At 32.4% G+C, this 23,575-nt stretch overlaps 4 protein-coding genes across 8 annotated transcripts; 3 read left to right on the top strand and 1 right to left on the bottom strand.

Annotated features, from left to right (window-relative positions):
* Positions 1 to 211: 211 nt before the first annotated feature.
* Positions 212 to 7,489, top strand: LOC115702351 (ABC transporter G family member 25). Its single transcript, XM_030629816.2, has 3 exons — positions 212 to 531; positions 732 to 1,578; positions 5,962 to 7,489. Exons 1-3 carry the CDS (start codon positions 397 to 399, stop codon positions 7,071 to 7,073), a joined length of 2,094 nt encoding a protein of 697 aa, XP_030485676.1. The 5' UTR covers positions 212 to 396; the 3' UTR covers positions 7,074 to 7,489.
* Positions 7,490 to 12,137: 4,648 nt separating this feature from the next.
* LOC115702352 (uncharacterized) lies at positions 12,138 to 19,205 on the top strand. Of its 2 annotated transcripts, XM_030629817.2 has the most exons (4): positions 12,138 to 12,562; positions 12,715 to 12,783; positions 18,653 to 18,766; positions 18,900 to 19,205. In XM_030629817.2, exons 1-4 carry the CDS (start codon positions 12,422 to 12,424, stop codon positions 19,002 to 19,004), a joined length of 429 nt encoding a protein of 142 aa, XP_030485677.1. In that variant the 5' UTR covers positions 12,138 to 12,421; the 3' UTR covers positions 19,005 to 19,205. The 2 variants fall into 2 exon arrangements, with proteins under 2 accessions (XP_030485677.1, XP_030485678.1); XM_030629818.2 differs by lacking the exon at positions 12,715 to 12,783 and having other exon boundaries at positions 12,147 to 12,562.
* On the bottom strand, positions 13,001 to 16,445 carry LOC115702354 (uncharacterized). Of its 3 annotated transcripts, XR_004008852.2 has the most exons (3): positions 15,129 to 16,445; positions 14,497 to 14,563; positions 13,001 to 13,538 (listed from the first exon to the last, which is right to left on the bottom strand). XR_004008852.2 is itself a non-coding variant. In XM_030629819.2 (2 exons), exons 1-2 carry the CDS (start codon positions 16,325 to 16,327, stop codon positions 13,391 to 13,393), a joined length of 456 nt encoding a protein of 151 aa, XP_030485679.2. In that variant the 5' UTR covers positions 16,328 to 16,445; the 3' UTR covers positions 13,001 to 13,390. The 3 variants fall into 3 exon arrangements, 1 of the variants encoding a protein (XP_030485679.2); XR_004008853.2 differs by lacking the exon at positions 14,497 to 14,563; XM_030629819.2 differs by lacking the exon at positions 14,497 to 14,563 and having other exon boundaries at positions 16,020 to 16,445.
* A 2,012-nt stretch (positions 19,206 to 21,217) lies between the features above and the next one.
* On the top strand, positions 21,218 to 23,274 carry LOC115696977 (CAAX prenyl protease 1 homolog). 2 transcript variants are annotated; one of them, XM_061106409.1, is made up of 4 exons: positions 21,218 to 21,402; positions 21,609 to 21,674; positions 21,790 to 21,888; positions 22,352 to 23,274. In XM_061106409.1, the coding sequence occupies exons 1-4, from the start codon at positions 21,361 to 21,363 to the stop codon at positions 22,508 to 22,510; spliced, it is 366 nt and encodes a 121-aa protein (XP_060962392.1). In that variant the 5' UTR covers positions 21,218 to 21,360; the 3' UTR covers positions 22,511 to 23,274. The 2 variants fall into 2 exon arrangements, with proteins under 2 accessions (XP_060962392.1, XP_060962393.1); XM_061106410.1 differs by lacking the exon at positions 22,352 to 23,274 and adding an exon at positions 22,147 to 22,323.
* The last annotated feature ends 301 nt before the right edge of the window (positions 23,275 to 23,575 follow it).

The raw sequence follows: 23,575 nt of genomic DNA on the forward strand, positions 1-23,575 counted from the left end.
TACTGTATTTAAAATTTAAAAATTAAAAAGATATTTGATGAAGGCAGAAGAGGGAGAAATATATAGAATGAACTTCACATGAACCCATAAGCTGCCAACTGGCACATAAGGCTTCCACGTAGCCCCTTTGCTGTGGGGCGTTTCACCTTTGACGTGGCATGCACTCAATCCTTACACCTAAATAAATACCCCATTCTCCTCTCAACCTTTGCTCTCTCAAATTCATTTCATTGCTATCCTTAACAAAACATCACTACTTCAACTAATACTATTACACTTTTTTCTTGCTCTTTCTCTCTTTCTTTCTTTCTTTCTTTCTTAAAGTTTCCCTGTCTTTTTTCTTTTTTTAACGGCAGACAGAAAGAGCAAGATCTTTTATAAATAACAATAATAATAATGCCTGCACCGTTTGGTGGCGGTGAAACTGTCAATGGAGACTCATCGGACGGTGTAGATCGTTCCAAAGATATCCCTCGAGATTTTCGTGGCTTCCCATCTTTAATGTCTTCTTGCTCTCCCATTACTCTCAAGGTACGTGACACACAGTACCATATAATTAATCTCCTTTTTTAATTAAATGCTTTCTATTATTATTATTATTATTATTTCGTTCCTTCCTTTTCATCATTATCATCATCAGGTGCTTTTATTGCTTTATACGAAGTTAATAATAAGTCAGTAGTATTTGCTGATGAATAATCAAATGTTTCTGTATTTCATCATTATTATAGTTCATAGACGTGACTTACCGTGTGAAAATCGACAACAAACAAACCAGCAGTATCGGTCGACGAATGTTCGGCAACGAACCACGACCGTCCGATCATGAAAGATCAACAACGTCGGCAACGAACGAACGAACGATCCTGCATGGAGTCACAGGAATGGCATTCTCGGGAGAAATCATGGCCATACTTGGTCCTTCCGGGAGCGGAAAATCAACGCTTCTAAATGCAATTGCAGGGAGGCTCCAAGGACACGGCTGCAGCGGAACAGTTCTGGCCAACGGTAGAAAATTCAGTAAACCCGTACTAAAAAGAACCGGTTTCGTATCACAAGACGATGTTCTGTATCCACACCTAACGGTCCGGGAAACATTAATCTTCTGTTCCCTCTTTCGTCTACCGAGAACACTTTCGCGAAAGGACAAAGTCTCGGTAGCCGAGTCGGTTATATCTGAGTTAGGCTTAGAGAAATGTCAGAACACGATCATAGGGAACAGCTTTGTTCGTGGAGTTTCGGGTGGTGAGAGGAAGAGGGTGAGCATAGCACACGAGCTACTCATAAACCCGAGCTTGTTGGTACTAGACGAGCCGACTTCGGGTCTGGACTCGACCGCGGCGCACAGGCTGTTGAGCACGTTGGGTGCACTGGCTCAGAAGGGGAAGACTGTGGTGACGTCGATACACCAGCCCTCGAGCCGGGTTTACCAGATGTTTGACTCGGTGTTGGTGTTGTCTGAAGGAAGGTGCTTGTACTATGGGAAAGGGAATGAGGCCATGAACTACTTCGACTCCCTAGGCTTTTCGCCGTCCTTCCCCATGAACCCTGCGGATTTCCTGCTTGATCTCGCTAACGGTATGTTAACCTTTTCCTCTATCCCTAATATATACACTCTACTACTATAGTCGATTATTATTATTTTTTTTTTGGGGTTATTGATCATCATAAAATGAATTCGATCGATCGCATGATGCCACGTCAATAATCAAGTTATATTATTTGTGTGTTTCTTTAATTATATATTTAGTAAATTAATTTTCATACATGGATGGTTATAATATTTGTTGTTTTCTCAAAAATAATACGAAGAATATATAAATTAAATTTAGTATAGAGAGATATAGATAGAGATTAGATATGTAGCCAGGTGGTCCAGATCAGAATGCAGCATATTTGATTGTCCATTATCATTATCACTATTATTATTATTATTCTATTATTATATATATATATATATACTGCGTTAGGACATGATTATAATTCATTCCCACTAACAATTAGTATTACTTCTCCATATTTGGTGTCTGCCATTAACAATTGTGTGTATTGCTCATAGTTATTATATATAGTACTTATTCTCATGTTTTTGCCTACTAGCTTTTATGGGCTGTGTGTGTTTATTGTCTCTTTTAATTGATTCTGAATCGATGCAACATGGAACCAATATATATGTATTATTATTTAACAATGTCTTCACTTCAGTAACGATTTAAAGTATATATTAAAAAGATTTTAAAGACATAAGTTCTTAAAATTAAATAGCGCAGTAATAATCCAGAATATCTTGTAACGCTCATTTGACTTGAGAAAATTAAAAATAATATTATTCCTATATAGGCTATAATGGTGAAGTGTGTACGTAGCTGTATTAATTTTGACTGTGAATAATTAAGGATGGTGCGCGAGCTTTGATGATGACCGATGACTGACATATACCATTGCCCAATAAGCCATTTTTCAGTGACAAAATGTGTCAAAATTTTTACTATACTCTCGCTCGGCCTGTGTAGCAATTGACTCTTATAATATTATATATATATATTATTGTTTTCTTAATTGTCTGAAGTTTTGGTCATTATGTTCTTGCCTTCTCCGTATAAAAATTGGTACTATCTCATTCACTGAAAAGAAAAAATAGAAGCCTACATACTCTAGTCTAGTGACTTCCACTTGTCTTCTACTCTCAATTATTGTTATTTTTCCTTGATTTCATACTAATTTCATTTTTCCTTGATTTCATACTAATTTCCATCTCAAGCAAAAACAAGATTAGATAACATTAATATATATCTCTTCGGCCTCAGCCCTGTCAGGAAAAACTTTATCAAAAGCCCTATCTTTCCTTTCCTCTTTTTGTTTTTACTTTTTCTTTTGTCATTTTTTCTATAAATCACAAATCAGAGCACATGACACGTTTCCTTCGTTTCTGGAAACTAGGGATCCAAACTTGAATATGTATTTCCAAATAACACACAGATGTCCTTATATTGACATAAAGACACTCACACCTAGCTATATAAATAGTGCGCAAGAAAAACACAGAGAGTAGCGAGAAAAGATCCACTTTATTGGAAAGCAAAACTAGCAAGCTATTAGTTGTTGTTGTTGTTGTTGTTATCTTTTTGTTGTTGGAAATCCACATGGCGATGGATTGATATTTAGTGCCATGAAGAAACATTTTCCAATGCATAACGTATAATTACTCAGGTCAAACAAACAAAATCTCTTTTCCTCTGTGTACGAAGATTTAGAAAATCAAAACGTCATGGCATTGAGTATGGAGTCCATATATATTATTTATATATATATATATATTATATGGTACCCACATGATGATATATATATATATGTCCCTTTTTCTTAAGGGGATTAATCAGCGATATCTTGGATGTACATAGATGATGAACTTTATGGACCAATATCCTATCCTGATTTTTTTGAGGGATGATGTCCTCATTGTGATCATTCAATATACATGCATAAATATAGAGACTGATGATCAGTTGACCCACTTTATCATTGAGGTATAGTATTGTTGCTTTTTAGAAACAAGATATCCTTATATCTGGGTAAACTAGCTACTATGTGTCCTATTGTTACCAATTAGGCATTATATATATATATTTTTAGTTAACTACATAAAAAAAAAATTAAAAAAATATATATTATATTTACTTATATGTGTGTGTTAGGTATACGTAGGATATATAAGCTCTAAGGTGTGGTTAATAAATACTAAAATAAAATTTTACTGATATTATTTTCCCACTACACTATTATTATGAGGTACTTATAGTATGAGAAATGAGTGTCATAAATAATAAAAATAAAAGAAATAATGTACCAATCAATAAAATCTTAGACAAACTAGAAATATTGTTCATTAATTTGTTCTTTAATTTTCCCTTTAGAGCTTGTTTGGGCAGAACAAATGTGACAATAGAACATTTTATAATACCATTTAAAAAAAAAGAACATTTTATAATAGACGCAACTTTAAGAGTTTTTGTCTAATTAAGTAACTTTACTAAATCATCCACGATCTACTTTCTCCACCTCATATCGAGGATGATTTGACTACATTAGGTGCTTGAGAAATTAAAACATATAATTCTTAAGTTTTCTTATTATGAGCGTTTCAAAGGTGTCCTTTATTATATTTTTTTATATAATTAAATTATTTAGTAGTTAGCTATCACACTAGCTACACTCAATATATATATTTTCTATATAAATGTTTCAAAAAAAAAATACAGAAAAATTAACTTTTTTGTGCACATGTTGCACCCAGCAAATATTTGCAAATCTAGGAAAGAAATATCCTGTAAATATTAACTAAAATAATACCAATAATTAATTTGCGATTTATGACGGTAGATGTAGCTAGTTTACTTATAATTTCTATGGGACATAGAATTACTGTTATTTTAATCATGAAATACATTATATAATATAGATATTATTATAGAGATAGTACTCTTTCCTAAAATTATTAGTGGGTGTTGTTAATGGGCAACCACGTAAGTGCTATTAAAATGTTTTTTTTTTCTTTTTATTAACGGTTGCAATTGCTTTTACATGGTTTACTTGTCGATCATTATCCCTTTGGCAAAATCATAAATTAAACTTTGATTATATTTCAAATTAGTATCAAAAAGTATTGAGAACATGATAGCATGCTCGATCCATTTGAATTTTTTGATGGGGCAGTAAAGCATTAGATGATTAATATATAACAGATTTCCACCGTTTTCATGTATATCCATATAATCTATTTTTGAGGTTGTATCATATGGCTACAGCCTTGAAAGTGCCTAATTACTTTAGATGAAATTTTGTGTGCTTTTTTAGCGAAAAGAAAAAACATAACAGTAACACGTGTTGGGTTTCAATTACGTCCAACGAGCATTTTATCTTACAAAATACTTTTCTTTCTTTTTTTCTTTACAAAACTGATATATATTAAAAAAAATAAAAATATTAAAAGAGAAAAAGTGAGAGTACAGGTTTATTATTATTAGTAGAAAAAAACCCAATGTGGCGGCCCATCCTTTATTAGTGATTTAATATGGCAGGCAGCACCAAATTCAGTGGACTCCCACCTTAATAGCACCAACACTGGTCAGCTTTTGCGAAAGCTTGTTAAAATCAGCTATATAGTCTGTTCTTATTATTATAAAAACAAATATAATGTATTCTATTTAGTCGTGTTAGTGCATTTCTTACGTCTCTACCTAGTAAATTATTACTTTGTCAAAGAAAATTCAAGTGTCATATTATTTAATTAGTGGACCAATAATGTCATTCCACCGCACTAAATGGTGTTTTGTTTTTGTCAAAATAAGTTTTGTCTGCCTACTCGCCATTTTTCATAGGCAAACACATCTTATATATTATTATGTTTATAGTTGCTTTTAAGATAATGCATAACATGCATGGGACACTATTTTCTTCCACTAGAAAACAAATAATACTTCTAGAGTACAGAAAATGAAAGTGCAGAAAGTGTGAAGTACGTACAGAGATATATATATATATATATATATATTTCGTTCCCAATCTTTTGCTATAGCGTTTAATTAATTAATTGCTCAACAACTCATCTACAGTACATATAGTCCCAATTGTTACATAGATGGTAGTTTGTACGTTATGATCGATTAATTAACAAATTAACTAATCCAATATTATCCTATTAGAATATATGCAGTTATATATTTAAGTTCTACTCTCGACAGTAGTAGCGAGTTTCACTTTTAAGTTCTATTTTATGTACGTGCCTCTTAATTAAGGGTTCTTAAATGAAATAATAAAATAATAAAGCAGTTACATAGAATGACATGATCATGATACTAATGGTTTTAATTAAAAGCTTCAATTAATTTAACCGCTCTCCTAATTAATTGGGTCCTTAATTTTATATCACTCACGGTTTTTTTTTTTATGATAAAATTGCAGGTGCTTTCCAACTCCAAGGTTCTAATAACGAAAGAGATAAATCGGCGAGTGTGAAGCAACACCTAGTGTCTTCTTACAACGCTTTGTTAGCTCCAAAGGTCAAATCTGCTTGCCTGGAAACCCCAAATAATAATGCTTCGACCAAAGAATTACCAGGCTTCAGCAGTGAGATAATTCTTAGCCATAATAATCATTCCACCAATAAAGACTCATTATCCAGATCAAGAAGATCATCAATATCATGCTGTGATATAATTATAGGGTTTCCCACATGGCTAAGCCATTTCAGCATTTTGCTGCAGAGAAGCCTCAAAGAGAGAAAGCACGAATCTTTCAACGCTCTAAGAGTTTTCCAAGTAATCACAGCTGCATTGTTAGCCGGCCTAATGTGGTGGCACTCGGATTATCTCAACGTCCAAGACCGACTCGGCCTTCTCTTCTTCATAACCATATTTTGGGGTGTTCTGCCCTCTTTCAATTCAGTCTTTGCATTCCCTCAAGAACGTGCCATCTTGATGAAGGAACAGGCCTCCGGTATGTACACTCTTTCGTCTTATTTCATGGCCCGAATCGTGGGAGACTTGCCCATGGAGCTCATCCTCCCCACTATCTTCCTTGCCATCGCTTATTGGATGGCTGGATTGAAGCCTGAGTTCAGTGCTTTTGTTATGACACTCTTGGTTCTCCTAGCCTATGTTCTAGTCTCTCAAGGCCTTGGCCTTGCTCTAGGGGCCGCTATTATGGATGCTAAACAGGCCTCCACCTTAGTAACCGTCACTATGCTGGCTTTCGTTTTGACTGGAGGATTTTATGTCCACAAAGTGCCTTATTGTTTGGCTTGGATAAAATACATTTCCACAACTTTTTACACTTACAGGCTTCTCATCAATGTCCAGTACGGCCAAGGGGAGGCGATTTCGGCTTTGTTGGGATGCTCTAGACATGGAAGAAGAGACAGTGGTGATATCCATAATGCAAGCTGTAGATTCATTGAAGAGGATATTGAAGGGCAGATTAGTCCTTTGATTAGTATATCTGTTATGTTGTTTATGTTTGTGGGCTATAGGTTATTGGCTTATCTTGCTTTGAGGCGAATCAATAAAGCCTTATAGCTAGCTAGGTAGGTACTACCACAATATATAGTTAAGTACGTACATTAATTATTGCTATTATTAATACTACAGATGATTATATAGGTTTTTATTATTCTACGTGGGCAAGTACTCACAACAATTAATTGTATTATTATTATCATTAATAATAATAAATTATGATTAAAATAAATAGGATTTATCCTTGATGAATTATTACGTCCATTTTGAGGGCATAGGTCATCCCGAAAGTTTTCTCTTAGGACCCGTTTAGTACGCAGGATTGGATTGGATTAGACAGGCTAATTTATCCAATCTAGTGTTTGGTCATGGCAGAAGTCTCGATAACTAATCCAGCTAATCTCATATGTCTGGAATTATTTATCCCATCCAGCAGGGTGGGATAAATAATCCCACGCAGATGAGATTTTTTTTTATCATTTTCTTAATTTTGATTTTATTAATATATTTAAAATTTTATAAGAATTTAAATTAAAGAATTATCACACATTTATTTATAAATTTCTTTTATTAAAAACTTATTCATTAAAATTAGTGAAAATGTATAATTTTAAATTATTATACATAAGTTTTCAAAATTTAAAATATTATTAATTAAACAATAGTTACTTAAATTGATTCTAAGAGAAACAATATGACAATAAAATTATATATTATTTTTAAATGATTAGAAAATTTATAAAAATATTTTAAAAAATTAATATTTATATTAAATTAGTATTTAACATAAACAATTATATATTACTCATGTATTTTTATTTTATTATTTTAATTATTTATTAAATAAAAAAATATGTTAAACTATTTTATTATATATTTATGATATATATTTGATTATATAGGATGTATTATTTTATTTAATTTTATAATTTAATTATTTTTTTATTTTTATTTTTAGTTTTAGTTTTGTTGTGAATCATTATATAGGATGTATTATTTAATTTTTGATTATATAACAACAATCGGGATGGCCCCTTATGAGCTTTTTATGGAAGATAGTGCAGATCACTTATTTACTAGGATGAAGTAGGTGAAAGAAAGTTCTTGGGTCCCGAGGCTGTTCAGAGAACAAGTGAGGCAGTGGATAAGATTAGAGCGCGAATGCTCGCAGCTCAGAGTAGACAGAAGAGTTATGCTGATCCAAAGTGTCGGGATATTGATTTCTAGGTCGGGGACAAGGTATTTCTCCGAATATCTCCGATGAAGGGTATTAAAAGCTTTGGTAAGAAGGGAAAGCTTAGCCTAAGGTTCGTTGGACCTTTTGAAATCCTTGAGAGGATAGGGCAAGTAGCGTACAGGTTGGCTATGCCCCCAGCGCTAGCAGCTGTACATGATGTGTTTCATGTTTCAATGTTTCGAAAGTATGTCTCAGACTCATCCCATATTCTGAGCTATGAAGCATTGGAACTCCAGCCAGACTTGTCATACGAAGAACAACCGGTGCAGATACTCGATAGAAGAGAGAAAGTCTTGAGAAGCAAGACAATGGCACTGGTAAAAGTACTGTGGAGAAACAGTAAAGTGGAAGAGGTAACCTGGGAACTCGAGACGGGTATGCAGCAGAAATATCCGTTCAGGTAAATTTCGGGACGAAATTTCTATAAGGAGGGGGTAATTGTAATACCCTAGAATTAAGAAATAGATTAGCAAAACTCAAATTAAATAATTATGAATAATTGAGGAATTATATTATTATATAGTTCAATATATGTGAATTAATATGATTTATAACATGGTAAGACCCCCTTGGTGAGCTAGGGCCATTTTAGTAATTATGACTCGGGAAGGGTAAAATGATGAAATTAGTTTAATTACGTGCTTAATGGAACTACATTATTATATAGTATGCCTGTGTTGTCTTTTCAGGTGTGTTCTAACAGGTTGGCGCGGTATAGTCACAACCGGGTATTTCGGGCCGAATCGGGTTCGAGCCCGAAATGCAATTTGAATTGAAATATTTGGCATTTTTATTTAATGGTGATATCTGAAATTTAATTGAGTTTGAGATATATATGAAATGACATGTTTACCCTTATGTGTATGTGAGTTGATTTTTAGCCCTAGGGGCAAAATGGTCTTTTGACCTATATTTTCATATTTATCAAAAGAAGTTGATTTTGGAAAAAGAAATAAAAATTCTGGTGTTTATCCCTCTCTCTCACCCGATCCCTCTCTCTCTCTAACTCTCTTTGGATTTTCAAGATTTCAATTGGTGAATTGCTTGGGTTTAGCTTGAAATTGAAGTAAAGTGTTGGCGAATTGTTGTGCTAGCCTTAAAGTGATTCTTGAGGTAGTTTTTATAACTCTAATTCCTACTAGGTAGCCTTAAAGTGATTAGGTTGTTGATGAAGATGATATTTATGTGTTGCATGAAGTGATGTTCCTTTGGGAATATATGTGTGTTTTGCTTGAATTCCTGGTGTGGTGGTTGTTTGAGCTTTAGATGGTATTCTAGGGTTTCTTTAATATCTTAAATTCAAGTTAAATGATGATGTTGTTGCTGGAAAAATAGTTGGGTATGTTGAATTAAGTTCAAGTTCTTGAGCTTGGATTTTATGAGTTTGAGCATGATTTTTGAGTTAATTGTGCAATCTAATTTTCAGGGAAAATTGTGAATGTTAATGCATGTTGTATGTATTTTAATATTCTATCTTTGAGCTTGATAAGTTGTGATCATGTTTTGAGAGTTTGGTTGAGTTTTGGATTGATTTGGTATGGTTTTGGGGGCTGAAAATCGTGTTGCAGGTGGCTGATTTCTAGGTTTTCAACCCAGGTGTCAAGCATGCCGTGACCCTCCCCTTGTTGGTGGAACCTGGGTTTTGTCCCAGGTGCCGCGACATGGCTTGGGCATGCCGCGGAACGCCCTCATTTTCTAGGGCAGTTTGGGTGCAAATTTTGAAAATTCATAACTTCTGTTTTCAAACTCCGATTTGGGAGTTGTTTATATCGTTGGAAAGCTCGTTCCGAGCTCTGTATGATTATCTAAATTTCAAATGCAATGATTAAATTTTATGAGTATGGAATCAGGGGTTGACCCTATTTGTGAAATCTCGGGTTGTGTGACTAGGATTACCGACACCTGATCAGGAGCACCTGGGGATTCAGAGGGACAACAGGTAAGACAGTGGTTAGCACGTAGAGTATGCGGAGTGGTGCTTATTTTGAAAGTAATATGTATGATTGTTTAAGTAACCGGGATTAGGGTTATTACCGTAATAGGAACGGTTTAATAGCCTAGGATTTTTACCCTAGTGATATATGTGTGTAAATGCCATGCCATGTTAAATGTAATGAGATTCAAGGATTATACGCTTAAGGCATAATTAGGTTGGACTCGGTAACCATAACCGAGATGAACCATTCTAAGGCCTTATTGTATCTAGACGTGTGAGAGCAACACGTAGGTCTACGTCACGTAGATATAAATAGATGTGTGAGCGCAATACATAGGTCTACGCCACGTAGACATAAATGGGCATCTGAGTGCAATATGCAGGTCTGTGTCACACAAACATATTTGAATGACATTTCTAATTAAATAACATGATGAGCTTATTATTGTTGTTTTTTATACTGTCTTGCTGGGCTTGGCTCACGGGTGCTCTACTTTCCAGGAAAGGGTAAGTCTTTAGCTGATCAGCCATGAGTGCAGGAGCTGGACGAAGAATGTACATGTCTGAGCCACATCAGACCAAGCTGGTTAAGGGTCTACCAGCGATGTATTTTTTTTTAAACTCTATCTTGCCGCTTAGGTCGGCTGAAAGAAAGAAACTTGTAATAAAATTTGTAAATATTTTTGGGATCGCAATTGTTGTAAAGTTTAAATTATTACAAGTTTTATTTTCATTCTGTTTATTATAAAAGTTTAAATTCTACGCCTTTTGTTTAGTAATCCCGTTTAGGGGATTAGGGTTTCGTAAGTAACTTGGGTAGCGTGCCTAATTATTTAGGGCGTTACATTAGATCTGAACTCGCAAGGCAAGAAGCGAGGTCGACGCATATGGTGCTTGGACGGAGGAAGATGTAGATGGTTCTTCGACTAGGATTCCCGTTTTCACTCTCTCTCGCTTTCTCTCGTCATCGCCGCAGATGGTGCTTGGATGGAGTCGTTTGGGCTCGGATCTGTTAAAGGTGTGGTGTGATGGTAGTGGTGGTGTGGTGGTTATGGTTTCAAGAGAGAAGATTATAGATCTAATTGGGATTTTAGAGTTAAGATTTTATTTGGACTTTGTGATATTATTTATGATTTGTGTTTCAATTTGTTGTGTTCTTGCCCTAATTTTTTTCTTTGATTTGTGCTTATAACCAACACTAAGCAGTAGCATCTTACAAAAAAAAAAAACTAATCATTAGCCGTGGTAGTGATATGGTCTAATGTTGGTTATGGTGTGGGTTTAGGGAAGAAGAAGTTGTGGGTTTAGAGAAGAAGAAGGAAGAAGAAGAAGGGCACTGGTTTTGTTGAGAGAAGAAAAAAAAGCAGAACAAAAGAAAAAAGAAAAAGAATTAAGAAAAAAGAAAAAAAGAAAAAGAAAAAAACAATAGAAAAAGATTTTTTATTTTTTTTTAAAAATATTTCTAATTATTTTTTAAAATTAATATTATGTGGACCACTAAAAATTTGCCACGTGTACAAGTGTGTACACGTGGACAGTCCACCGTGGCACTCAACTGTGATTTTTGGACGGAGGTGTGTAGAGCAAACGGAACTAGGGTTTAGGTAGTTTAGCCGCCAAAAATTTAGTTTTTGTGGTTAAGTGTTATAAACCGTAAAATTCAGGTGGTTTAGCCGCCAATATCCCTTATTTATATTAAGTTGTTGGAGGAGATATAAAACAACAATAATTTATTTTATTTTATTGTCAATTATGTGAAAAAAAAATATTTTTTAATAAATATAAATAATTTAATATTAAAAAGTAATTAGTCCAATTAAATTTAAAATATAAAATTTGTATTTAACATAAATCGAATACACTATAAGCAACATAGTCCAAATTTAATAAGATGAACACTAAGTAAAAATAAATAAATACCCCCATTAAATGTATATCTATATATCTCATGAATTCTTTACATGAGTTGGACTTGGATATTTTAAAAACTTTTATACTTTATAAAATATGCTCATGTTACATGTTTCCTGGGCTTTCGTCATATGCATTTATACTCTTCACACTTATCTTTAACGTTTCTTTTGTTTTTTTTTTAGTACATATCTTTAACGTTTCAATACATACTCTGTCTGTAACGCCAACTATTTTTATTATATGTAGTGATTTATTACCTTCCCTTAGTACACACAGAAAACATTAACATTGGCTATAGCTACAAATTAATAAATATATACAATGAAGGATGGAAAGCAGAAAAAGAAGATAAATACAACAGAGTACTGTAATAGTAAGGGTGTTTCTTGGCAAGAGATGAAGTACCTTGCAGATACAGAAGAGGGATCCCTTAAACAAGATATACAAGATCTCAAATCATGGGTATATCTTATATATCTCCTTACACTTTTAATTAATTCTGTATATACTATTTTATTTTTATTAATTTTATCAAACACCAAGAAGAACTATTATAATATTGTTGCTAGGCTAGCTTTAATTATCATGATATAATTAGGTGGGTTTTAGCGTAGGCAATGATGGAGAGCAGAGGGGGCAGACTTTATTTGTGGGATTTTATTTGCATCTCAATAATAAGAGTGGTAGTCTTCTATCTCTTACTAGAATTTCTTAGTCAATATTTATACTAGAAACATATGTTAGAATATTTTTTTTTTTAATTTTTTATAGCAGTGTTCGTTATACTTATAATATTATTCCTGTAAATTTTTAAAAATTTTAATTTCGAATAGTTTACCGTGCTAAAAATACATCTGAAGTTTTTTGGACGCGTATGGTAAACTAGAATATCAGAAGGGATGATACTGAAAAAAATAAAAATTAAAAATTAAAAAGAAAAATTCTGACATGTGATTTCGAAGTAAAAATTGACTAAAAAATTGTAATAAGAGATTGTAATTAGCATTCCACCCTCAAAAAAATATATCTCATTTTATTATTTTATTTTTGTGTAATATATATATATATATATAAGGAGCTTCTTCTACCGGGGCTCCAAAAAAAGACCCCATCGGTGGGAGTGTCTCGGAGCCAATATCAGGGCGTGAGACGTCTTTTGAGTGAAAGTGAGTTTGGAGGGGTGAGAAACACTGGAACATAACCCGTTCTTCCCCATTCTAAAACATAACATTTTTTTTTAGAAAAAGCACATAACCTCGTAAGTTTTATATTTATGATGTTGTTTCGTCTCTAGTGGTGCATCTTCGGCAAGAGATGCACCTCCGATGGTCTCTCTTGCCTGAGAACTCTCCCCATCTCTGGTGCTCTTTCTTGTCTCAAAATTCTTCCAACATCTCCAGCAAGAGATCGATGCACCTCTTGCATGGTCTCTCTCGTTCTTTGTATCATAAAATAAACCAAAACATGTTCATTAGACATCTCCTCCCACAAACAATTTCATTTATCTGCTCTTCTTTGCATCAAAAACCATTAACGAAATCAAAACATAATTTTTAGACATTTCTTTCCCACAAACAATAATTTTCAAATGAATAGATACGGGTGGATCAAAATGTGTGAGGAAAAATAATTTTGTTGTAAACTTCCAAATCTGAACTAAAATTACATGACAGAAGGAGATAATCAAATTTAATTACAACTGATTAGTATTATCAATCAAATAATATGTATATTGATATTAGGAAGCCACAACTCTCATCGAATGAGGATGCAAAGTACCAAACTGCAGAACTCAAATATTTGGAGAGTTACTAAGACGAGAGAGAAAAAGAGTTTTAATACGACACTAAAGATTCAGATTTAAGAAGAAAAAAAAAAAGTCTCCATAGCCAAAGCAAGTTTTTGACTCATATAGAATCATTCAATACATTAATCTATTCATTTTAATTTAACCATTCATGAATCTTCATAAAAACCCCAACAAGAAATTAAGAACACTCATTTTCTCTTTCCTAATTCTTTCTTCTGTGAAATGTAGCATATTTTTCAAAACTAATTGTAAAATATCAAAAACAAATTCAAAAGTAACATTAAAAAAAGGATGTTAAAATAATCTGATGCATCTCAGTTAAACCAAACACACTTTTTGGGCCCTTTTTTCCGCGTATAAATTTTTTTTTCAAATTTCTTAAAATTTTGCAGGATGTCTTAAATAGCTAAAACGTACATGATCATAAAAAAAATTTGACTAAAAAATTATTTCAGCCAACATACATTTATCAGTAATCAGTACAACTCTATGTATACTATTACTGCTATCAATGTAATCTAACAGGCATAAACAACATGTACGATAAACATGTAATAACATATGCATGACATTATACTAATCTTACCTCAATTCCGAAATTCAGGTGTGCCGGTCAACCTGAGTGGAACAACTACTCGGTGAATTATAGGCTCCTAAATCACATCGATAACAACACAGATAAGTGACTCGCTAAATCACAACTGGGACTTAGGTTATAAACCAAAAACCTATCTACTGCAACTTAATATGGCAATACCCTAAACTAGCAGGGAATCAACCAACTAGAAACCTGAAACTAGAACGAATCGACGAGCTAGATTTTTCGGGACACCCTACTGCAAAATTCGGGTAACCGGTTTTACAAGCATTGTAAACCCAAAAACATCCAAACCCTAACCAAATCGATTCCAAACTTAACTAAACCTTTCAGACCTGCATATTGTACCCCAATAAACATTTTCCAAACAATAAAACAACTACTCAAGCTCAAAATTGAAAAACACCATTAAAGCTCCAAGTTTAAGTTCTAAAACTCAAAACTTGAATAAAACTACCAATATCCCTTAATTCATGCTCAAATCAACACAATACATCATAACTAAACCTCTAAAAATAATATCAAACAACTACATCAACAACAGTAGGAAAATCATCCATTCATGCACAAACTCTAAACTTGAAACTCAAGAACTAGGGAGGAAGTTGCAAGAGACTTACCTAGAGATCAAGGACACTCAATCCTTGCTACAACAAGCTTAAAATGAAGGAAAAAAAATTCAGCAACCCTAGCTGCTTCCATGGGGTTTCGAAAGAGAGAGGCAAGGAGAGAGAGAACCCTTTTCTTGATTTTTTCTTATTTTTGAAAAATGAGTAAAAAGAATTTGGTTTTATCTACTAAATATCAGCTTAACATTAACCTTAAAAATCAGATTTAAACCAATAATAAATTCAGTAAAGGACAAAAGTCATTTAGGCAAAATGACTATTTTGCCCTTTTTACACTAAAAGTCATAAAATGGCACTAAGGGATATTTTGAGAAATTCTAAAATCCCGACTAATCTCGACATTCCCAATGTCTAATTATATTGTCCCGCTATACTAAAAATACTAGGATGTGATTCTAATAGTCAAACACCGCGTTCCAATATTACCGGACACAAAATATGCAAAATTATAAAATTTTCTATATATTACATATAAAATGCATTCTGAATTCAAATAAATCATCATAAACATGTAATTCAATACTAATAAATAATTTTCATAATTAAACTCTAATTATCTGCTAATTTCTAAATTAAAGCTAAGCGGTCTTTACAAACAGTCCCCTATTATAAGACCCACACAATCCACCATCTAAAAATTAACTGAAGAGTACTGCTAAGACGTTCAACTTGATACCTGGTTAGTTTACATCAGCGAAAAAATAATAGTCAGGCTAAATTCTCGGAGATAGAATTGTAGAGCACGTAATGTCCCAGGATTCCCAGTGCCTTAGATATTTCAACTTAAAATTTTTATTGTGTTCGGTGGTCTTGATCAGTAAGGCTCGCTGTTTCACTAAAAGAGAATTGAGATGGTAAATCCAAAGAATCAAAAAGACTCACCTCAGTAGTAGCATTCTCAATAGTTGGTTGTGTGTGACCCATATTTCCTCCTTCTCCAAAACAAACTGGTCTGCCACCCTCTCCTCTTGCATTCCCATGACCAGTTCAAACATCATTACAACCTCTACTTCCACATGTTCCAACCTTGCACGAGTCTTCATAGAAATTTTATTTCTTGGCCCCATAGTGTTCGAAAGCTTCTGATATTCATCATGAGAGGTCCCTTGAACAAAATTTACCACTGTCATGAGCTCGGTATTACCATTAGCTTGAATTTGTTTCCCCTTGTGAAGATATTTCCTCTCCATCTCATAGTCTACATTTTTGTCTGTTCCCTCATTTTTACTTTTTTCGGATCAATTCCAGCTTTAGCTATGTCATTCGCACTATTAAAAACCCAAACTTTAATAATAGATCATTTTCACTCAAAAGAGGTGGGCATCGAGTCTCTCTCAATGATACCTTCATGATTTAAGGGGATTTTTATAAAAATAATAAATTTTGAGCAAAAATTTTTAATTTTACTGCCACACAGTAGAAATTATATTTATACTGTCCTCCCCCATTTTTTTTTCTTCTATACTGTAAATACCGAAAAAAATAAGGCCTCCATCTTCCACAACCACAGACAGAACCACCACAGCAACACCTGAACAGTTGAAAAACAACTATTAATTCTAGCGAGATGAAGTAGAAATATTAAATTCATTAATACTGGAGTTGTCATAGTTTTTTTAATGTTGTTTTTGGGTTGTTCCACTGTTGTTTCGTATGTTTAACAAATATTTATTTTAAATTACATTGGTTAAACCAACCACTTAATATTTGGTTGAGGTAACCATTATGAAAGAATTATAAACAGTATTAGTCTTACCTCCCACTGAAAGATAAAAAAAAAAGAGAGAGAGAGGATGGAAGTTGGTGGGAAAAGAGACAACATAACAAATGCAGCAAAATAGAAGGAGCTGTGGCACAACAAGAGAACACACAGGAGAAGACATCAAAAAAGAAAAGAAGTAGAACAACTAAAAAATAACAGTGGAACAACAGATGAAAAGTTGAATATATATTGGAGCATAGGATATTGAAGAAAATAACTAACATATAAATTTTATTATTTTTCTATTACTATTAAAAATAGAGTAGTATAATAATATTTAAAAAATGTGATAAATAAATAAAATAAAATTACAGTAAAATAACCTTAAAATAAAAATAAAATAATAACAAAATGAACCAGTAACATAAAAGAGTAAGTTGGAGAAAGATGGTGGACTTAAAAGTGCGATAGAGATGAAGAGAGAGAGGAAGAGAGAGTAACCAGTAACATCGACTGTGGGACTTTTTTTTTTTTTCTTCAGATTTCAGAGAGAGGAAGAGAGAGGTCCGATGGGGTCCGACCATCGGATGTGGGACTTTTTTTTTTTTTTTTTTCTTCAGATTTCAGAGAGAGGAAGAGAGAGGTCAGATGGTCGGACCTTGGGGTCCGATGGGTCCGATTGGTCGGACCCCATCGGACCCCAAGGTCCGACCATCGGCTGTGAAACTTTTTTTTTTCTGCGATTTGAGAGAGAGAGGAAGAGAGAGTGGGTTTCGGTCCGAGAGTGGGTGGCGTTTGGGTCCGAGAGTGGGTGGCGTTTGGGTCCGATGGGGTTTGGGTTCGTGGGTGGCGTTGGGGTCGACTGTGAGTTGAGAGAGAGAGAGTTGGCTGAGAGAGATAGAGAGAGAGAGAGATGATGCAGAGAGAGAGAGAATTGTGAGGGGGGTATTTTTGGAGTTTTGAAAAAAAAAGTATAGTTTTTTTATGGTTTAAATTTTTGGTATAATAATAAATTTTTTTAATTATTTAAGCATATAAAATCAAAATTCCCTTCTCCATTTGATACGTTATGTCCACTCCTCCCATGCATGTTCTTAGTTCCATGGGTATTAATACCATCTTGGCAATTACTCCTGTATCCATCACCAATTAATGTCCCAACCGTTTCCTTTGATCACTAGAAAATTCTTCCACCTCTCTAACCTGATCCGCTCCCAATATCACATTCTCTTGGTTCTCTATTTCATCCTGCTAGCTGCTACTATATATATATATGCCATCTTTAATATGTACCAACTTTTTGACCATCAACAGCTCCTTGTAAAACCACTCCACTTTGGCAATCCTTTTGTCCATATATATATAGCATAACATCATGATCACTAGCCTCTCAAACTTCACAAAAATACTTTGTTTTGTTGGTAGCAGCTTCATCATTTTCCTCCCATTCTTCCTCTACTTCCACTCCCAATTTACTATTAATTGCCATATTCACAATATCTCAACAGCCCCAGGAATGCCAGTACATCAATCATCTCACTCTGTTACAAAGACTATCCCTTTTCAGCAGAGCTCTCAAACCAAAATGTTGTATACTTAAAAGTTAATATTTGTATGTTTATTATTAATAAATTAAATTAATGTAGACTTTTGGCTTACAAAATATATTTTAATTCATATTTTTAAAGTAAAATAGTATGTGAATAATATTTTATAAGGATTAGGAACACTATATACATATATAAATAATAATAATAATAATAATAATAATAATAATAATAATAATGTCCAATAAATTATATATTCTTGACAGACCAATATGATAGATAGCATGAATGAAGAGAAATTGAAGGAATACATAGAAAACAGACCTGTGGAATTAAAGACAGTAAAGATCCAGAAGAACAATAATACTCCCAGGCCAAAAGTACGTACCCATTATTAAATGCATTTCCCGTTATTAATTTTTCACTAATTGAATGTTTTGTTGGTAACAATATATTACTTTGTTATAATAAAGTCATTATAATTAAATTAAATGTAATATAATATTGGTGCAGATACAGAGGATTGGCAAGTCTACTAAGGCTTCAAACAATGGAATTATGGCTTCAGTTTGGAAGTTTCACAAAGATCACGATGATGACTACCTAAACCTTAAATAATAATATTTATAAGATCGTCTTTAGATCAATTAAATATTTCTCGTATTTTATCTTATTGAAGAGAGAAAAGAGGAAAAAAAAAAATCATCACATTAATCATCTGATCGGTCCTTTAATTATTAGATCATACAACAACTTTAGTTTATATGTTTTTGTTATATTATTTATTAAATAATATAATATTAAAATTAAATTTTGATATTGTAAAGTCCTTTTTTTGGCAATTTAGATGCCAAAATATTTTTTTTTTATTTATGGTGAGATTGCTTTGTGTTTCCAATCCGATTTTCTCACATTTATTATTCGGTTTTATTGTTCTTTTCTAACTTAGGAAAGATTGATTTTCAGCTGGACTTTTCTTATATGAAAATTTCTTGTAAGAGAAGCAATTCTCTTATGGAAAGTTGGTTTTTAAAGGAAACTTTGACTATTGCTATTTTCCTTATGAAATTCGATTGTGTCTTGATACAATCAGATTATACACACTGTTTATGGCAGGTATTAAGACCGTACTCGTTTATGGCAAGTTTCCTTTTTTGGTCTGATTTGCTGCGTCAGAATATGTTTCTGAAGCTGCAAATCATGTTTACCTTAAGAAAGTTTTGTACAGCTGTAGATTCGACCTTGTGGCTGTCTCTAGGGTTTCTATGTTCTATAAGTAGAACCTAGAGAGCAGTCATTCGAATCAGCTCTTCTAGTTTTCATTTTTTTTTTTATTTTTCTTATTTGTGAGAAGAGAGTTTTCTTTTTGTGAGAACCTAGTTGTTCATCTAGGTTCTAGTATTTTTAATATTAGTTCTTACTATGTCTTAGAGTTTGTTAAAACGACTTGACTGAACAAGAGAGTGGTCTTCGGGAGAAGACTTGTTCAAGCCTTACTTCGGGAGGAAGTAAGCACTCACACTTCAAAGATGAAGGGAGTTCGCTGTGTGAAGGTGTTTCGGAAGTCAAATTCATAAAGTGGATTACAAAGGTTTGCGAAAATAATTTAGAGGGAGTCTAAACTTGTTTAAGTCAATTGTCTTTGTAATTGTTGATTGTTAGGCTAAAATTAGTCTAAGTTTTGGGTCATATTTTCAGTTAGTTTTCACTCTTTGTTTCTAGTTTTAGGGTTATTTTACGCTTGATTCTTTTGTTTCAGGTCCTCGGGTGTTTAAAGAAAGTATGTACAAGAATTGAGGACAAGTGGTGAAGGAATTGAGAAGAAAAACCAAGATAATGGGTCGTTTTCCTTTGTCCTTCTTTGGAACTGCAGTAGGGACATCAACTGGTTCTGCACTAACAGGTTCAACTTCAGGCACTTCACTTTCAGACCCAGAATCATCATCGGAGGATTGTTCTTTGGGCACAAACTCTTCACTTGAATCAAGAGACATTATCTTTTGAAGCATATAATCACAATTACCTTCTACTGTGTTGACAATACAGTAATTGTGAATAACTATATGTTCTGGACTTAATCAATTTTGTACACATTAAACCATAAACATGAAAACTACATGTATACATAAATGACTTCTAATCTTCTATTGATAACAAATCAGATTAGATTGAAATGAATTTTATTTAAGGCATAAAATTCCAATAAAATTTAGATACAATTTAAAACGACAATGACTTGATACGAAAATAACATATATATTAAATACCCGTACACATAAGCAATACAATATCAATTTTTTATTTTTCTCTTTAAAAGAATATAGTATCGAAATTATAGATACGAATAAAATTAAGGAAAAGACTCACTCATATTTATATTTATTTGATTATAGGGTAATGATATCACAATTTATTAATATTTTAAGAATTTTTTGTTGGAACTCATATTCTCTATATTTTATCTTTCCGCCTATCATCCGTGAACTAGTCTTCTACTCACACAAGTGCCTTTTAACTTTTTTTTTTTTTTTAACAAGAGTTAATACTATTTTAAATTTTGTATCTTGCAAAAATTATTTATTCCAATTCTCTTGTGTTAAATTTATTCTATATAAAGTGTGCCTATATAACTGAATTCTTAGTTTATGAGAAATTCATGGGTGACTTTTTATTTTTATTTAATAAAATAATAAAATATTATTTATATATAATAAAATAATAAAATAAAAATAAAACAAATTCCATTAATATTTGAATTGATATTTTATGCTAATTCTGAATAATATATTAATATATTAATAGCAAACCTTATTCTATTAACTTTCCGGCGATAATCGTAAGACTGTGAAGCATGTCTCCAACTTCGTAAGCTTTAATTAACCTCAACTCGCCATTGAAATCGTAGTCTTCTTCTTCAGATGCCGTTGCTAAGCACAATATTCGTACCTTAGCTTATTTTATTTTACGATGGAGCATGAATGAGATACTACACACTGGCATTTTGTTTTGGTCACAGGTGGGACATGATTTCTCCAAATATTGAATTGCATTCAAGGAAGTAGTATCAGTGTACTTTATAAGAGTGTTGTATGTAGTGCAAAAGTAACTAAACTCATAATTGTGTGGGTACTTTTATTGTATAAAGTTGAAGTCTTATAATACATTAGGATCTACTTCTGAGTTTATGAATTACCGACATTTTGCTCTTTGGAATGTCTGCAGATCACTGATTTGCCATTCTCCCTTTATTCTACTCTTGTGATTGAGGCCCGTCATGGTTTTAATAAGGTTTGGTTTCCTGCTTTGATTTTGTCTCGTTATATTTGTTTTTTTTTTTTTTGAATTTTCTAACACACTCGCACACGTATATATTACTTTTTTTTGTTTTGTTTTTTTTTTTCAGCAAATGGTATGGTTATTATTTAGAGACTTAATCAAAGGAATCTTTCTTGCCATCATTCTGGGTCCTCCTATTGTGTTTGCAATTATTTTCATAGTTCAGGTAAGGGTAATCTAATTTATTTATTTTTAAAGAAACAATGCTGAAATTATTAATATAACCAAAAAGAAACAAGGGATGACTAGATAAGTGCTCTGGTTTCTGTATTCAAAACAAATTGGATGCGTTATTTTGTTTTTCTTCGTGTGGAAAAATTCTTTAAATATATTATGGTGTAATAACTAATAATGTTTTCTATTTTACACTATGCTTGAGTAACCTCCTCTCTTGAAATGGTAAAAAATTATGTTGTAATTACAGAAAGGAGGTCCATACTTGGCCATATATTATTGGGCCTTTATGTTCATTCTGTCAATTGTGATGATGACACTCTACCCAATTCTCATAGCCCCACTTTATAACAAAACTAGAGTATTCAAAAAAGTTGCTATCCACTAAGTTTATTCATGCTCACTTTTAGTTTGGTTTTGATTTTTATTCTGTTGGTTATATTATTTGATGATAGCTTCCAGAAGGTGGTCTCAGGGAAAAAATTGAAAAACTTGCTGCATCTCTCAAATTTCCATTGCAGAAGTTGTTTGTTGTAGATGGGTCCACAAGGTCAAGTCATAGCAATGTGAGTTTGAGCTTTTTGACTTATTGCATTTTTTTAAATGAAATATGACTAGGTATCAGTGGTGTATAAATTCACATACTACATATTTGAGATATTTCTTTACATATTTACTTTTTCTTAAATTCTTAGCATCTTAATGTTGAACATTGAATGAAGTTTAGTGTTTTTGAATCAGTTTCATCAAAAATGGACATAGAAGGTTAGTTTTATGTTAATTTTTATTGAATGCAATAAGGAGCATTTTAAAGGTGAATGCAAAATGTGTGAATTCTTATTTTCTTATGCTCTTGAGTTACACATCTTCATGTATAAGTGGTTGGAAAAAGTACAGTGCTGTTACCCAGACAAATGTTGGCCAGAAAGTTAGTGATGTTTATTTAAGATGCTATTATTTTGTACTTCATGACTTTCTTCTGATGGCCAATAATTTTTTTTTGATATATTTGGATTGAGATTACCTAATTGCTTTGACATTATATTGCATCCAGAATTTACTTTTAATTGTCAAAATTATAAATTATATTATTTAGATATACATAATAATAATCTCACTTAATAACTAATAATATTATTTTTTTTAATTTTTAATTGTATCACTTTTTAAATAAAGTAAAAAAATAACTAGCATAAAATTTAGTATACGTGCCTCGCACGTAGTTTTTTACTAGTAATAAAATAAATATGTATGTTTTGAATTAGTACAAATAGGACTATATATTTTCTAAACTTATACAAATATAATCACGAGTTTAATTTTTAATAATTTTTTATATTATAACTAATTTAAAAATAATTTTTAATAAGAATAAATGTAAAAAAATATAATTAATTTTATTATACCACCTTTAAATTAAATTATTATTAATAATTTTTATTTGAACAACAAATTAATTTATAATACTCTTTTAAAAAATATAAGGTGTAGCTAATAATTTGTAGAGATGAGATTTATTAAAATAGTATTAAAGTTTTTAAATAACGATTGCCCTAGAAATTTCCGAGATAGAGAAATGAGCAGGAGAGAATAGGTGAGCAAATGCACAAGTCAAATACAACCAGAATTGTAAGTAAAGAACAGCTCATAATTGTTGTCTAAATAGATTTCAAAAAAAA

The sequence above is a fragment of the Cannabis sativa genome, chromosome X (assembly GCF_029168945.1).
Source record: "Cannabis sativa cultivar Pink pepper isolate KNU-18-1 chromosome X, ASM2916894v1, whole genome shotgun sequence".
NCBI classification, from domain to species: domain Eukaryota; kingdom Viridiplantae; phylum Streptophyta; class Magnoliopsida; order Rosales; family Cannabaceae; genus Cannabis; species Cannabis sativa.